A 13295-nucleotide genomic window follows, 5' to 3' on the forward strand; every position below is an offset into this window, starting at 1 on the left:
CATAAAAAGAAATCTGTCAGATAACAAGCAAACAAACAAATCAGCACACAAAAGCATTGAACAAACAATGTTTGGCTACACAGACAAGGACTGTTGATGTGAGTGCATATGCAAGTAGAAATAGAACATGCATTTTATATCTAAATTTAAAAGATGTTGTTTTGTTAATTTGAAAGAGTCCTTCAGTGCAGCTGTACTTGCTTTTTATGTTCACTACCTGCTGGACAGTAACATCCACATTTGTTGGGACGTCTACATTTAGAAATGGGAGAGAGCAGCAGCATGCTGATTTGCAGTTTTAGGCCACCAGAAATTACATAGAATGTGCAGAATTTTTTAATACACACTGCCACAAAGTATATGTTAGGCCAGCATCCTCAATAACTGTGTCCATGACTGATCACCCTTCGTGTCTAGGAAATACACAATTTTCCTAATTCAACCAACAGAAACTCTTTAGTTTGACTCATCCACTTTAAGTTTGTAATTTAGCTTGGAGAAGAAAATGTAGCTTTGTTGCTAATTGTGTGTCAGCGGATTGATATTTACTTTCATTTTTGAAGTTTAGTTAATATTTTGTCCTCACTGGTGTTCTGGATTGTCAAAAAACATGTTCTGCTCATTTGCCCCAGTCAGCAGAATCAGTCAGACCTGGTCTCTGTAACCAAAACCCACATGGTAGCATAGAATTACAGCAGACAGTAGTGTTCCTCAATTATAGACTGTAAACAACCGGATCAGGCCGAGAGTGTGGACTTGCCATACAGTAAGCCTCTTTTTGTCTCCTTACAGGGAAGTTCCACCTGACCACCAAGATAGGGCGTGTGGAGAAGAGTGTAGAGGCACACAAGGGAGCTGTGTTGGCTGGAAGATGGAACTATGATGGAACGGCTCTTATTACGGGTAAAATGTCAAGGACGTACATATTTTCATTGCCATTTAAAAAGTACTCACTAAAACATCTTCATGTCCATTTCATCTGTTTATCGAATTACTTAGCTGGAGAGGATGGGCAGATCAAGATCTGGTCAAAAAGCGGGATGCTACGTTCAACACTAGCCAGCCAAGGTAAGGCTAAAGTGCTATTTATTATTATATACGGTCACTCAACCATTTTTTTTTCACTCACCCAAAAAAACGAATCAACGAAGCGGAGCACATTTGTTAATATGCACGCACCCTGTGCACTGTGTTGTCACAATAATGGCTGCTGACGCCCGTTTGTGTGCAAAACCTGAAAGACTGACGAGTAATAGTCAGTCAAAAAATATATGAGAGACGATAGACAAATCTTGATTCAAATAATTTGAATGCCAATGTAAAGCCCCTCTCCCACTCTACATAAAACCCCTACCATCTGGCATTTGCCTTGAGTGGAAAGGTTTACAGTTCTGCATTCATTCCCGGGACTAACTACTCTGCAGTAATCGAAATAGACACCCGGGTGGACGTGTGACTTTTCTGGTGCAATGCTTTGTGACGCCTGTTGAATTGAACACATGATGAATAGAATCAACAGGGATTTGGACAATAGCCATAGCTTATTAATGTGTTTGCACAATGTGCTTAGTTGAAATAAAACACTGAACTTGCTTTTTGAAAAGAAACAGCTGTTATATGTGCTCCTCTACCAGACTCCATTTTATCATTTCACCTCGCTGATCATTGTAAAACACGCTTCATTCTAACTTGACAGAAACAAAATACAACTCCGTTGACAGAAACAGTCATTTTCTTTTCACTGTTCCAACTCTGGTTTAAGAGTTTGAAAGAGAAATTGAATAATAAGTAACTGATTTTTCATGAGGCCGAAAGTGACACACCAGAAAAAACCCCAGAAAGACACACTCATCTATTGGCTGTGGGAAAGGTTTTTACCGTGTTTAAAAATTCCACATAAATGCGCTAATTTTGGTGGGTAAAGGATATAAAAAAGAGCCGGTCTGAGTCCGATACAGTTTAAAGCAGGTTGCATCCGTAACAGCTGCCAGCCAGCAGCAGAAGCAATGTAAAGTCTCTGATCAACCAGCTGTCGGCATTTAGTAAACACAACATAACATACCAATTACACCCTCTATGTCTCTCTTTCTTTCTATCGCACACACACACACACACACCCACACACACACACACACACACACACACACACACACACATATACACGTACACAATACTGATTCTGGCACGTAATGTATACAATTTATTTTGTATTTTTATAAAAAGAAAGCTTTGAAAGCTTTGTATAGGAGTAGAGATTTATTAAAAGCAATAAAACAAGACTCCTAATGATACATTTTCGATCCAGAATTCACATTACAGATGGCTTACTTATTAATTGAGTCATCATGCTGTTTGACTTGTTGAGTGTTTCTTCTCAGTTGTGGGACAGAAACAAAGATGGGGGGGGGGGGTGTGTGTGTGTGTGGATGGAAGCTGGCTTCTGGGGAAATGGATGGCACACTCCTGCTGAATGACGGGTGCTATGGAAAGCCTGGCAGGGGAACAGCAATTCAGCCCCAGGAGTTCGGAACATTTTTCCTTAACAGGCTCAAAAAGACCTACAGATCTGTAGAACTCCTGGATATAGCAGCATTGCCACAGATGCACATCATCATCCACATTGCACTCGGACCACTGCAGGTGTTGCTTCTCTTGAGAGCCTACAGCTCCAAACACACACACGCTACAGGAGCAGGCTGTTCATCTTGGGTACCATGACCAATTTTAAGAGAGAGAGAGAGAGAGAGCTGTCGGAAGAGGTTGGAAGTGAGCGAGAGGGAGGAGACAGGAACTTGCCTCAGCCCCTCTCATCGCCTTTGTCAGGTTTAGATCATGTGACCAGTCGGCATTTGTGAGAAACCACATGCACCTGGAGTTCGGGTTAAATGGCAGGTCCTCTCCCCTTCACAGCCACAATCTGACACGCACATTTCCCTCACACGCGTGTACGTAAGCACACACTTGTGCTCATGGTGTAGAGGTTATGTTAGGTTTTCTCAGCTGCTGTGTTTGCAAGCGAAGTGACGTTCCATAGGCTGAGTGAGGCGAGATCTACGAGGGAATGTTACACCTTCTGAGAAGAGGAGTTAACACTGCTGTATCCCAGAGCTAGTGTTCAGACCATCTGCCGATTTGTCAAAGGAGGGGGGGGGGATTCGTACACAAACACTTTTAATATTTATAAATTAACATCATAGTAAGAATCAAAGTCCTTTTGGCTTTAGATTGGTGCAAGATCTCATTTTCTGTTTACCTCTGGTTGTGCATCTCACAGGGTCTCCGGTGTACTCTGTGGCCTGGGGTCCAGACTCAGACAGGGTCCTCTACACATCAGGAAGACAACTAGTCATCAAGCCTTTGCAGCCCAGCGCCAAAGTCATACAGGTACACTAACTTCCTGTATTAATTTCAGAGGTAGAAACATGTGACTTAAGTCAATGGACAATTAGGATTCAATCCGTCATAGTTCTGAAGCATTACCTTGTAACTACCTTTGACTCGAATGTTATGGGAATAGAAATAAAATCAACCATAAACTGTTATAAGATGAGTCACATGGGGCACACAATCAGATTCTTTTCTAAATGGAAATAGTAAATCAGTAAATGGACATCCCAATAAATCATACCCTGTCACAGTTTGTAGTTATATTCATGTTTTCACCAATATAGCATCTGATGGGGAGTTTCTTTTCTGTTTTCGATAACTTTGCTTGATACTTTTTCATCTCGTGTGTGTATTTTGTGTATAGTTTGATCTGCCCAATGATCTGACATCACTGGGCCCTTTGCCTTCCTTTCAGGTTTTTTATAATAAACTTAAGGTTCATAGATTTGCATTGCTAAATAAAGGCTTAATAAAAGGAAAGAAAATGTAATAGATCTATATGTCTTAGAGCAGGGGTCTCAAACTCCCGGCCCGCGGGAAATGCCTATGGGAAATGCCCGAATCCGGCCCGCTACGTCATTTTATGTGGCCCGCGAATCCGCCAGCAAAAAAAAAAAAAAGTTAAATTTATTTTTTTTATTTTATTTGTTTTTAAAGTTGGACTTTATAATAAAAATATCCCCATAGTCGAAATTCTGAGATAGAAAGTCGAAGTTATGAGATAGAAAGTCATAACTATGATAGAAAGTCAAAATTCTGAGATAGAAAGTCAAAATTATGAGATTGAAAGTCAAAATTCTGAGATAGAAAGTCAAAATTCTGAGATTGAAAGTCAAAATTATGAGATTGAAAGTCAAAATGATGAGATACTTAAACAGTCATAGAAGCAGCTCTTTGGCTGGTTGCTGTACATTTAACATGGAAATGTATTGTGAGTACATTGAAGACTACTTTAAACTGTGAATGCAGAGAGTTATTTAACAATATGTTACGAGTAGTTACATTTACAACCGGCCCTTTGTGGGCGACCATGATGCTGATGTGGCCGGAGTGAAAATGAGTTTGAGACCCCTGTCTTAGAGGGATAACTGCATTAAGGGATGTTGAGTATTTTTCTTGTTCATGTATACATTTGTTTATTATTCTTCTTAAAACTGAATACCACCCGGGACCTTAGATAAACAGTGGAACATTGAATATTTGCTTTCTCAACGCTATCTATGGATAGCATCATTGTGTTGTGTGGATGTATCATTTTCTCTCTCTCTCTGTCTGTCTGTCTGTCTGTCTGTCTGTCTGTCTGTCTGTCTGTCTGTCTGTCTGTCTGTCTGTCTGTCTGTCTGTCTGTCTGTCTGTCTGTCTGTCTGTCTGTCTGTCTGTCTGTCTGTCTGTCTGTCTGTCTGTCTCTCTCTCTCTCTCCCCCGTCTCTCTAGTGGAAGGCTCATGATGGGATTGTTCTAAAGGTGGACTGGAATTCTGTTAATGACTTCATACTGTCAGGTGGAGAAGATTGTAAATATAAGGTGAGCTGTGTTTGAGTATATTTTTAGATGTCTTGTGGAGTGTGATTGCTTTTCTATAATTCAAACCATGTCGTCCCTCAACAGGTATGGGACAGCTTTGGTCGCCTGCTTTACTCCTCATCGTCTCATGACTACCCGGTCACCTCTTTGTCCTGGGCTCCAGATGGAGAGGTGTTTGCCGTCGGTTCCTTCAACACCTTGCGGCTCTGTGACAAGACTGGAGTACGAAAAAGCCCTTTACCCTTTTATTTTATATATATATATATATATATATATACACACACTGGTTCCCTCAGCAAAAAGCCTATGGGATACCGCCATTGGATTTTAGAATATTGCAGAAAATAATCCGAGGGGCAAGCTCCAAGTTTATTATACTTACACGTTTTGTTCAGCAAGATAATCTTCACAAATCAACTCAACTGTTTTTGAAACGTAAATGCAATCAGCAGAGGTAAAAAGCAAACGTTAGGCAATAAACAAACTATACTGAGAACGCACAACGAGGCCGTGAAGGCTGACAGGTCGGCATGATGACCTTTGGGAGTCTCAGTTAGCCACTTGTTAGCAGCAGCCTTTTTTTAGGACACATAAAAGCTTCAAAATTTATGAGAGGGTTGTTAACTGATGTATTTTAAATCGTAGAACAAATCGTTAAAGTATCTTTAGCTTCCGTTCGCCGCAAACCTTATTTCAGGCATCGAAACCAAAAACCTTTTGACTTGGAAATGAGCGAACTGGAAGTGCAAACTGCCAACTCATCTCTGGGTTTTGGGAGTCATTCCTGCAGCACTCTTGTGCTCTTATTGCACTTATTGGTCCTAGTTTAATACCGTTAAAGCCTGTTTTGTGTATTTTATTTTTTATTTTCATTGACAAATGTATCATTCATGCTTTGTTGTCAGTCCCTTTTCCCTGAAACATACAGTACCCGTGGTACACTGTTAGCTTTTCCAGTGCAGCATGGTTCCATATTGTGTAGCTCATTGTTATCGGCCTTATGCTTTCTATACATTGTTCATCTCTGGAAACCACATTAGGCTGACTGCTGCATGCTCTTGTTACCTAGTGCTGATGTTAACTGGTGTTGCAATGAGAGAGGAAATGAGCGAATGATGAATGGTAATTGTTGTTTTATTATTGCTGTACGTTTGGCTCGGAGCAAAATGAATAGTTCCCTGCTCTGCCCTCACAGGACCGTTTAGGGCTTCTTTGAGTTTACGTGGAGATGTCAGTGTCTCGCCGTTTCAGACTTGTTGTAATGAAAACAAACAGCCGAGGCTGGATTTTTGTGCGCTGATCACCAGGCATTTCATGGCCCATTTTGATTTAATTAGGATCCAATTTTTTTCTGGAGCACTAAAACAAACGGGCTGCAGAGAGGACTGAGTCAACACATATGTCTTCTCCAGAGGGGTACGGTGTGTGTTTTGGAGCGTTTACATTAATATAATTTGAAGAGTATGAACATCAGAAGGGAGACGTTATCCTTAACCATCACATTTGGGCTTTCTGGACCAACCTGATTTCGGTAGTTTTTGGGGAAAATTGCCAGACTAAAGCCGTGAGCTGAGGGAATCAACGAAGCCAGCTCGTATCCGTTTTCTCTGTGTAAACAAAAATAGAATGATTGTGCATATTGAAAGTATAACAGACAGGACTGAGCACAACTTGCTCCTTTTTATTTCTTGTGATGATCCGCTCCACCTTACAGCCTCCCGTCATGGGTTTCTTTACGTGGTTGGTGTATTCCATTGTTTCACCAGTGCCGGACTTGCTTCGCTGTGGTGTGTCTCGGTTAGGACAGTGTGATGATGATGATAATTATGATGATTATGGTTCTGCCCTTCTATAAGTGGAGGAAGGGCTTGCCTTCTCCTCCCTAAGCCCCTCAGAGACAGTGTGTACTGTAGCATGGCGTGGGAGGCTTGCCTAAGAAGAGGGGGGACGGGGACGAAAACCCCTCCTTCAAAGGTCACTCCATCTGAATTCTATGTGTGAATTCAGACTTGCACTCCTTTCACGTATCAAGTGAGAGAAAGTTTCATTTGCATACGTATGCACACTTGGTCGCTGTACTGTAAATACTGTAATCTCATTGTGCATGTAAGTGTACACAGAAACACAGAAGCCATTACCCGATCACAGGGGCTCTACCTGTGTTGTTGCTGTGGCGTGTTTGCGGTGCAGCAAGGGTTAAGCAGTGCGAGGAGCCTTTTCAGTTACTAGCGTGACTAATGGGAAGGAGTTTCATTCTGTATCTGCTACAATGAAACCTTGCACTTTAACGTATTGCTGCTGGCTCAGCAGGATCAGTCCTGCACATTTAACCCTTTCACCTCCCATCCAGCTCTGTTCTCCTCTCGCCCTAAACTCTCAACTCTCTCCCACTCTTTTTCCTTTTTCTCCTCCACTTTTTCTCCCTGCACGCACCACAGGACAGATGTAGTTTGTTACCCCCCTCATTATCACCGTGGAGGGAGGGGTAGCGCGCGCACACACACACACACACACACGTTTACATCGAGGCAGCAGTACTGGGAAAGGAATTAATCTTGTTGGTCCAGCAAGCCACACATAAACGAAACACAAAGTTTGTTCTGTTTTCTTTTCCCATAGAGCATCAACATTTAGTTATTGTTGCGTACATTGTTGATTTCTCAATACATATTTAATTTGATTGAGTTTGTAGTTCTTGTGTGTGGACGACGTTTTTCTCTTCACAGAAGCTTGAACAGGACACAAAGAAGCTCACTGTCCCTTTTACAAGATTTTGGAGAGACAATAAGTCAGTGTCTGTCTGTGTGCCTGCCATAGTATATGCATGTGGCCACATGCCTGTGTGTGTGTGTGTGTGTGTGCGTGTGTGTGCAACCATTGCCGTGCAAATGTGCCTGCGAGACAGCAGTCTATTTACGAGGCGCTGCAGCTGGTGTCTAGCGTCTGGACCCTGTCACGATCCCTGACACTGTCACTGGCTAACAAGTAGGACTCATTGTGCCAGGCGAGCACCCTCTCTCTTCTTTCACTCCGCCTCCCCCGTCACCCCCCTTCTCTTCACTGTGCTTCTTTTTTTTTTTTACTCCACTGTACACCCATGCTCACATACATAAATGTAATAGCTGCTTTGGTTTGTTCTTAGGTTAGGTTAGAAATCATGTTATTTATGTAATATATATGATGCTCTACAGATTATATGCAACTAATATCACTCTGAACATGGCCTTAGACCCAGGCCTCATTCAACTTCACCGCTTTAACTGAGGTCTGACTGAAACATGACTGAGCTCAGTCTTGGTACGGTCCAGGTTCCTGTCACACTCCTGCCGATAAGCCAGCGTGCATCTCCTTATTCCACTCTTCCCTCCGCCCCGTATTTTTTCTACTCCCCCATTTGTAGGTTAGACTTAACCACAGGCAAAATAGTTGGGATCATCAGATGGTTTCAATGTTAGCCTCAGGCTGAGCCCAGTTCTTACCGACACTCTTGACATGTGTAACAACTAAAAATGTCTCCTTCTCAGGGGTGCACATGTTTTCCTTCCACAATGGAATAACAGCTGTCACCCTCACACGGCTTTGGGGACACGATTAGTCGTAAATCATGTATCAAAGTTATAGCTCATAATGGCAGTGTTGTTCTCAAGAGTAGGGTTTGAAAAAGTGTGAAACCACTGGTATATACTTGTGGATACTGCCTGTTAGTTCATGCAACTGTCAAATGGCCCTCAATCGTGACAATCAATGATTTATTATCTCGAGCTGTGATTTTCTGCCAGCTCTGCTGTCACAAAAAATGCTTCTTCCCTTATCTGTCTCTCCAATGTGTGGCAGGTCATCGGTCCAACAGCTACTCTGTATGAACGTCAGTGGGATATTGAGCTACATCTATTTACCTTCCTCTTTGTCTGTGAGATACGAGCATGCTTTCCTTAAAGTGTAAAGTATAATCCCTCTATCTTTCCTGCCTCCTCCCTGTCTCGGTGTGTTGGACTACCTCGTGCTTATCAGTGCTCCCCCTCTTGGCTCCCTTTCCCTCCTGCCTTCCCCAAGACCCTCTTTACCTCCTTTTTTTCCCTGGGTGAGTCCAGGGGGTCCCCTCAGGGTCTTTGTGAGCCTTGCTCAGCATTGCCACTCTGGGAATGGGACCATGTCCAGCTGGAATCACCATTGCTCCTCTCTGTCTGTCCCCCCCCCCCCTTTAACGTGCAGCCTCATTCACTATAGGATCTTTGTCTGCCATCCTTATAGCTGCCAACCATTATTTTCTCTCAGAAAGTCTATCACTTCACTATCCGTTGGTCTGTCAGTCTACTTTCTGGTCTTTATTTTAAATTATTTTCTTAGCTATAGTGTCTTGTCCTCTATGACGAGCCATCTTTGCCCTGCTGCCAGACTTCAGGCGTCTCTGTCTTGTCAATGAGTCTCTGCTCTAACAGTCTAACCCCCCCCCCCCCACCCCCCAAACTATCATTTGGGAGCATATACCTGAACCCGTGCTGGTAGTTTGCTGCCAACCGCTGGCCGGCCAACATCTGGAAATTGCTGCTGCTGGAAGAGAATAAAACGTCCCAGAGCTCTGGTCCTGATCGTGAACCACTGTTAGTAAAACCATTGTAGATTTATTGGACTCGAAGCCTTTATCTGTTTTCATCATATGAGAAGGAGACGCTTTGTATGGTGTTGGTCAGAGGAAGAAAAATGTTGCTGCGTAGTATGAGATGACATGATCACATGGAGGATGGGCGGGTGGAAACACAGGAGAGAGGACGATAAGTAAGTCAAAGTGAAATTATCGGCATGAGTCTGACAAAGACAGAGCACAAGAGAAAAGATGGTGACTGGGTGTTTGAAAAAAGACGAGTAAGTGAGAGTGTGTCGGAGAGAGAGGGAGAGAGCAAGAGCGAGGGAGCATTGTCAAACAAAGAGAGTCCTGAGTCAGCAGAGCCGTTTTCTCCCCAGGCAACTGGGCAGGGCTACTCCTCTCCCTCTCTCTCCCTCTTCCTCTCCACTTGCTTCACTCCTCCCTCCCTCCCCTCACAGATCTGGACTTTTGCATGCTAGTATTTCTTGCTCTCTGCACTCTTCCTTTCGCTCTGTCGCTCCATACACTGTGAACGGGTAGAACGAGACCACAAGTTCTGAAAAGGGCAATCGGGGTCTATCTCACCCTTCAGAAGTCTCTCCCTCCACTGTTTTCTCTCTTGTTTTCACAGGAATTGTTTTACTGATTCATTTTCACACATTTCGACGAGCTTTCCAGGCCTGTTGAAGCCTAGTTTAGAGTGTGAACAGCATATGACTGTAAGATACAGTACTCGCATGAATACTTAATCTATCATCCCGAGGAACTCATTAGTTTCCCTTGAAGAATGTGAGGATAATGGTTTCTCCTTTGTTTTTCACGTCCTTTGTGCCGAACAGGCTTTGGGTTTTCTGTTTTGCTAGATTTATTCTGGCTCTCTCTGTGGAACAGTGTATACTAAGGTCCTTCTTGCAGATGATTGACCTAAATTTTTTTGTGCAAGCTGTGTCTGTGTGTGAGAGCCGGTAAAAGGCACTTGTTGACATGGTAATACTTTTACACCTCTCTAGAGTTCGGCTAAAGGCTTGCCTTGTTGGAAACCAAAAAGGAGGGGAGCATGAAAAGGAGCTGAGAAAAGAGAGCAGTTGGAGGGGTGGGGGCGGGGTAGTGTGGAACTGTCCAATATATCCTGTAAAGTTGGCCTAGGCAGTGAGGCTTGGAGGATTGGTCTCCATAAAAGACGGCGGTTTCTCTTTCCTTCAAGCCTCTCTGTCTCTCTCTCACTCCGCTCTTGTCCCTCTCCCTTTTTTATTTTCTTCACTTCTCCACCCCTCCCCACGGCTAGAGTGAGTGTATGACAGTGAGACAGTGCCCTGCCAGCCCCTCTGGCAGAGTCATCATTCTTAGCAGCACTAAATCACTACCTCCACTAGCTAGACAAACATGTCACACTCACAGAGAGAAAGAGGCAGAAAGAGGGATACAATAATATAAGGAGCGAGGATGCAAACACAGGGCTTCGGTGGTGCACACAAGCAAGCGCAAGCCAGAGCATGTGTGTGTAACTGGGGTATCACTTCAAGCTTTACGGCCAACCCGGAGTTCATTAAGGGCTGTTATTGAGGAGTTGGGCTGGGCTTGAGGCAATGAGCCAAAGTCCAGAAAAGGATGATTTGAAAGGTTTCATTTTGGCTGCACCCTCCTCTCCTCTTCTGCTGGCTTCAACATGGATCAGAATGGTGTTACGCATTGACATTGACTCATTTATTGACTGGCTGAAAGTGAGAGACGTGTATTGAACACGTTTATTGACTCATAATTAAGTCAACCTTTTATTTGTAAGCCTTCATTTTAAATTTGACGTGTGTGTGGGAGAGATAGAGCAAGACCTGCAGCATTGTAACTATGAAAAAATTTCATAGCTATTTTTATATAGGTATTTTATATCGGTATTTTTCCACAAAATGTGCCTGTTTAAATATATAGAGAAAGATCTTAAGTATCAAGCCGTGCACATATGTGATGACGAGCCCATTACTTCTCCGTGGCGGCAAACATGTATCACAAATTATATGAAATGAGGCATGTTTTCTGTCACACTCGTAGCTCTGCCGGGTGGCTGAAGTCCCTGTCGCTCTAGATATCATCTATGCTTTTGTTCGTTTACAGTTTCTGTGTGGACTTCACAATAGTTGTGCAAAATAAAATGACCATTAATAAGAAACGGAAAGTCGTCCATTCTGTATCCATCGCCTTCCTCAAAGCCACAAAGCGTGACTTCAAACGTCCGCTCCGTAGGGCTGATCACACCGCTGGACACGCCGCTTGCTAATCCTCCCCAAACAAATGAGCTTGCTTCCTCCACATGTCGGCAGTAGTAGAATTATAAAATGCAGAATTTAACTGCACACCAGCTGCTCGTATAGAAAACAAGATCAGCATAGCCTGTAATCTGTGATCACTGTTGATCACTGGCAGTAGATCGGTAATCAAGGTTTGTTTTCTTCCAGCGGCGTGACAAATCAGGGAAGGGCACGTCGTGACTGATGAGACCCAATCAAGTAGCGAACACGGGTGTCTACGTCATCGTGTTCAATGGTCTCCGGTTCCGTCCGTCCACACTAGGAGTTAACCCCCGAGTTTTCAAACTGACAGCTTCCGTAGCGTTTCCAAAACCCTCCGTTTCTGGCAGTTTAAAACTCTGGGGTAGTGTGGACGGCAGGCGTAAATGTAGCAAATCACATGCATTTTGAAATGGAAACGTTGTAGTGTGGATGTAGCCTTAGCTGTGTGTGTGTGTGGATACCTGTGTTTTTTAAGTTCTATGAAACTAGTATTCATGGGTCTATAAGATTTCACAGCAAAGAAGACTATCCAAAGTGTACAGATCCAAACAATTGTAAACGGGAAACATAACCCATTGAGAACAGTTTAGAGGCGTTTTGCAAAATAACTCTTTGTGTCTGTAGGGATCCCATAGAAGGTTGTCTCGGCTCATTGACTACATTTTTTTTTTAAACCCTCCAACCTGTTTGTCGGCCATTGGATGAACTAAGTGATCCAGTATACTGTAGACCTGCCATGGTAGGTCTATTGGAGGGTAAAAGACTGTATGTGCTGTGCTGTTTGTAGCATGTCAAAACACATTCAAATACCCAAATTACCTCTATGTGTATGTGTGTGTTTGCATGTGTGCGTAGTTGGTGCTAATAGAATTCTGCTGTCCAGCTCACAGCTGTGTCCTGCTGATGAGTCCCAGGAGACCCCAGCATGTGTCTATGGTTACTATGTTGAGGCTCCAGCATGAAACCATGTGTAGATCATTACTCTCTCTCTCTCTCTCTCTCTCTCTCTCTCTCTCTCTCTCTCTCTCTCTCTCTCTCTTTCTCTTTCTCTCTTTCTCTCTCGCTCACTATCTCCTAGTTTGTCTTGCCCCACCCCCACTCACCTACCCCTCCCTCTCTCTCTCTCTCTCTCTCTCTCTCTCTCCGTTTCTCCTTGCACTGCCAAAGCTCCAACCTGTGCCACTCTATACTCGTCCCAGGCCCAGCCTCTGTATCTCTTAAGACAAGTCAAGTTTGTATTCCAATACAGAGATTTGCAGAGCTCATCTCACTGGCCTTTATTTAGAAACAGGCTTATAAGAAAGCTATGGTTGTTGTATGTTATTGCAGAGTCGGGGAATGAAAATGGTTTGTATTCAGCAGGCAGAGAAAACACTTTTACATTGTGATATTTTACAAACAAAAAAAAAATACAGGGATTAGTTGAGTTTTCAGTTGTTTTTTGTTCATTTCTTTATAAACTTGCCTGAGGTAGCGCAGCCGAGGTTAAAGGCTGAGGGCAAAGTTACAGCTCCC

General features: G+C 43.2%; 1 protein-coding gene across 1 annotated transcript in view; it reads left to right on the forward strand.

The window, feature by feature from the left end:
• The window catches only part of ift80 (intraflagellar transport 80 homolog (Chlamydomonas)), a 34314-nt gene that overhangs the window by 2398 nt on the left and 18621 nt on the right, over positions 1 to 13295 (forward strand). Inside the window, exons 4-8 of the mRNA XM_079271207.1 lie at positions 793 to 903; positions 1000 to 1068; positions 3275 to 3384; positions 4821 to 4910; positions 4995 to 5132. Of these exons, the coding sequence (XP_079127333.1) occupies positions 793 to 903; positions 1000 to 1068; positions 3275 to 3384; positions 4821 to 4910; positions 4995 to 5132 (518 nt within the window). The remainder of the gene's footprint in view (positions 1 to 792; positions 904 to 999; positions 1069 to 3274; positions 3385 to 4820; positions 4911 to 4994; positions 5133 to 13295) is intronic.

The sequence above is a fragment of the Melanostigma gelatinosum genome, assembly GCF_949748355.1.
Source record: "Melanostigma gelatinosum genome assembly, chromosome: 7".
Taxonomy (NCBI): Eukaryota; Metazoa; Chordata; class Actinopteri; order Perciformes; family Zoarcidae; genus Melanostigma; species Melanostigma gelatinosum.